Source organism: Piliocolobus tephrosceles, unplaced genomic scaffold (genome assembly GCF_002776525.5).
Source record: "Piliocolobus tephrosceles isolate RC106 unplaced genomic scaffold, ASM277652v3 unscaffolded_26596, whole genome shotgun sequence".
In the NCBI taxonomy this organism is placed as follows: Eukaryota; Metazoa; Chordata; class Mammalia; order Primates; family Cercopithecidae; genus Piliocolobus; species Piliocolobus tephrosceles.
This window is the reverse complement of record NW_022309416.1, coordinates 1-2522: the sequence shown is the minus strand read 5'-3', so window position 1 is coordinate 2522 and position 2522 is coordinate 1. Positions and strand designations below refer to the sequence as shown.

Here is a 2522-nt window from a genome sequence, read left to right as displayed (position 1 = left end):
AAAAAAAAGGAAAACAAAGCCTGGGTGACAGAACATCTGTTTACAGCATGGTTTACTGAATATTTTTAATCCCCTGTTGAGTTCTACTGTTCAGAAAAGAATATTCCTTTCAAAATGTTACTGATCATTAACATTGGTCCTGGTCACCCAAGAGTTCTGATGATGCACAAGGAGATTAATGTTTTCACATCTGCTAACACATCATTCATCGGTAGACCTTGGGTCAAGGATTCTTTTAGACTTTCGAGTCTTATGATTTAAGGCTGTCAGTCTTTGCACTTCACCATTGTGCCCCAGATTATTCCTTCAACTGGCATGAAGAGGGGTATGGCAACTGTGGGATTTCAACCATCATTTAACAAGATATGGGAAGTGAATAGCATTTGCTTACCATGACTTTAGTTTTAGTTTCACCTTCCAAATTCGACTTCTATACACTTTTTAAAGTTTTATTTCAGTTGTACTTTCATCATCATACACCGTAGTAACAAAGCCCTTTCTAATAGTCGTTGTATTAGCTACCTTGTGGCTGTTAATGTTCATGCTCCTGCAAGATCCTTTCAAATCCCTTTTTGTACCATCTACTTCCCTTTCCCTTCCAAGCATCAGTACTAATGTACAGCTCTTTAGTCCTCAAGCTGCTGAAGGGGCTTTTGCCCACAGGTGAAGAGATTGTAAAGCATATGGGACATCTGGGAGTTGATATGCTCATCCCTCCCAGTGTGGCCTTTAACCAATGACTGAACAGTGTAGGAGTATGAAAGTTCGCTCCCTTGCCTGGTATAAGGATAACTCAGACGTAACTTACTCTCCAGAGTTCCCCAGGAGGATCGTGCTGAAGCTGTCCTCTGAGGGATGTTCACCTGAGATTTCACTCTTCCTTGCATCCACTGTCTTCCCTTAGATCATTTTCTTAAATTAAGCAAACATACATCCTCATCTCAGAGCCTATATCTAACTTAAGATACACCTATAGTAGAGACCTCTCTGTCACGCCAAAATATTGCCGTCTGGTGGCAAGACTAAGAATATCAGAGTTCTTTGCATTCACGGCGTGACCTTTCTAATAAGAGCATTTCCCAACGTGCGGCAAGTTTCAATCTTCAAAACAACCACAGCTACTCACAGTGTAAGATGCCTGTGGGGGTGTGGCTCTGGGCCTGGAAAAATTAGAGCAGTCTGGACCCTGAGAGGAGGCGAGCCGATAAGAAGCCTTCTGAACCTCACCGGCTCCCGTAGTGACGTCAGCCTTGGTTGATTAGTTTGTCGCCCCTTTTAGCCAATCGGGTTGGTGTCTCTTTGCCGCTAACCTAGTGCCTTCTCCGACCGTCCGTCCTCAGGGCAGGTGTGCTCTCTTCCCTGAGCTTTTAGCGGTTGACTTTTCCAGTTCCAGATCAGATACGGCAAACATCGTTCGAGATGTCCCACCAAGAGGGCAGCACAGATGGCTTACCAGACTTAGGGACTGAAAGCCTGTTAAGCAGCCCAGAGGAGCAGTCTGGAGCAGCAGTGGCGACGGTGGCCTCCTCTGGCACTGAAATGGCGGCCGCAGAACCATCGACCGGAGATGGCGGTGATACCAGGGATGGTGGTTTCCCAAACGATGCCAGCACAGAAAATCAAGACACAGACCCAGAAAGTTCAAGTGAAGACGTCGAACTTGAAAGTGTGGAGGATTTTCAGCATTTCTTCGTGAGTGGTGAAGGTTTATTTTATTACCCCTTAGTGGGAGAGGAGGCGACAGAAAGGGAGGAGGAAGAAGAAGAGATGGAGGAGGAGGAAGGGGAGGAGGAAGAAGAACAGCCTCGGGTGTGTCCACGATGCGGTGGCGCCAACCATGAGCAGTGTTTGTTAGAGGAGGATCGGGCGCTGGAGGAGTGGATTTCCTCAGAGACGTCTGCCCTGCCCCGACCTCGCTGGCAAGTCCTTACTGCTCTTCGCCAGCGGCAGCTGGGTTCAAGTGCCCGCTTTGTATATGAGGCCTGTGGGGCAAGAGCCTTTGTGCAGCGTTTCTGCCTGCAGGGTCTTCTTGGAGGCCATGATGGTTCTGTCAGTACTGTACACTTTAACCAGCGTGGCACCCGGCTGGCCAGTAGCGGTGATGACTTAAGGGTGATAGTGTGGGACTGGGTGCGGCAGAAGCCAGTACTGATCTTTGAGAGTGGTCACGATATTAATGTCATCCAGGCTAAGTTCTTTCCTAACTGTGGTGATTCCATCATGGCCATGTGTGGCCATGATGGACAGGTACGGGTAGCAGAACTAATTAATGCATCGTATTGCGAGAATACTAGGCGTGTGGCCAGGCACAGGGGACCTGCCCACGAGTTGGCTCTGGAGCCAGACTCTCCTTATAAGTTCCTCACTTCAGGTGAAGATGCCGTTGTGTTCACCATAGACCTCAGACAAGACCGGCCAGCTTCAAAAGTTGTGGTAACAAGAGAAAAGGATAAGAAAGTGGGACTGTATACAATTTCTATGAATCCTGCCAATATTTACCAATTTGCAGTGGGTGGACATGA

At 47.6% G+C, this 2522-nt stretch overlaps 1 protein-coding gene across 1 annotated transcript; it reads left to right on the top strand.

Moving 5' to 3' along the window:
• Positions 1–1419: 1419 nt before the first annotated feature.
• On the top strand, positions 1420–2514 carry LOC113221634 (DDB1- and CUL4-associated factor 8-like protein 1; the record flags this gene model as incomplete). Its single annotated transcript, XM_026450967.2, has 1 exon — positions 1420–2514. A coding segment is annotated over exon 1 (1095 nt), but the record flags the coding sequence as incomplete, so codon positions are not given.
• Positions 2515–2522: the final 8 nt, after the last annotated feature.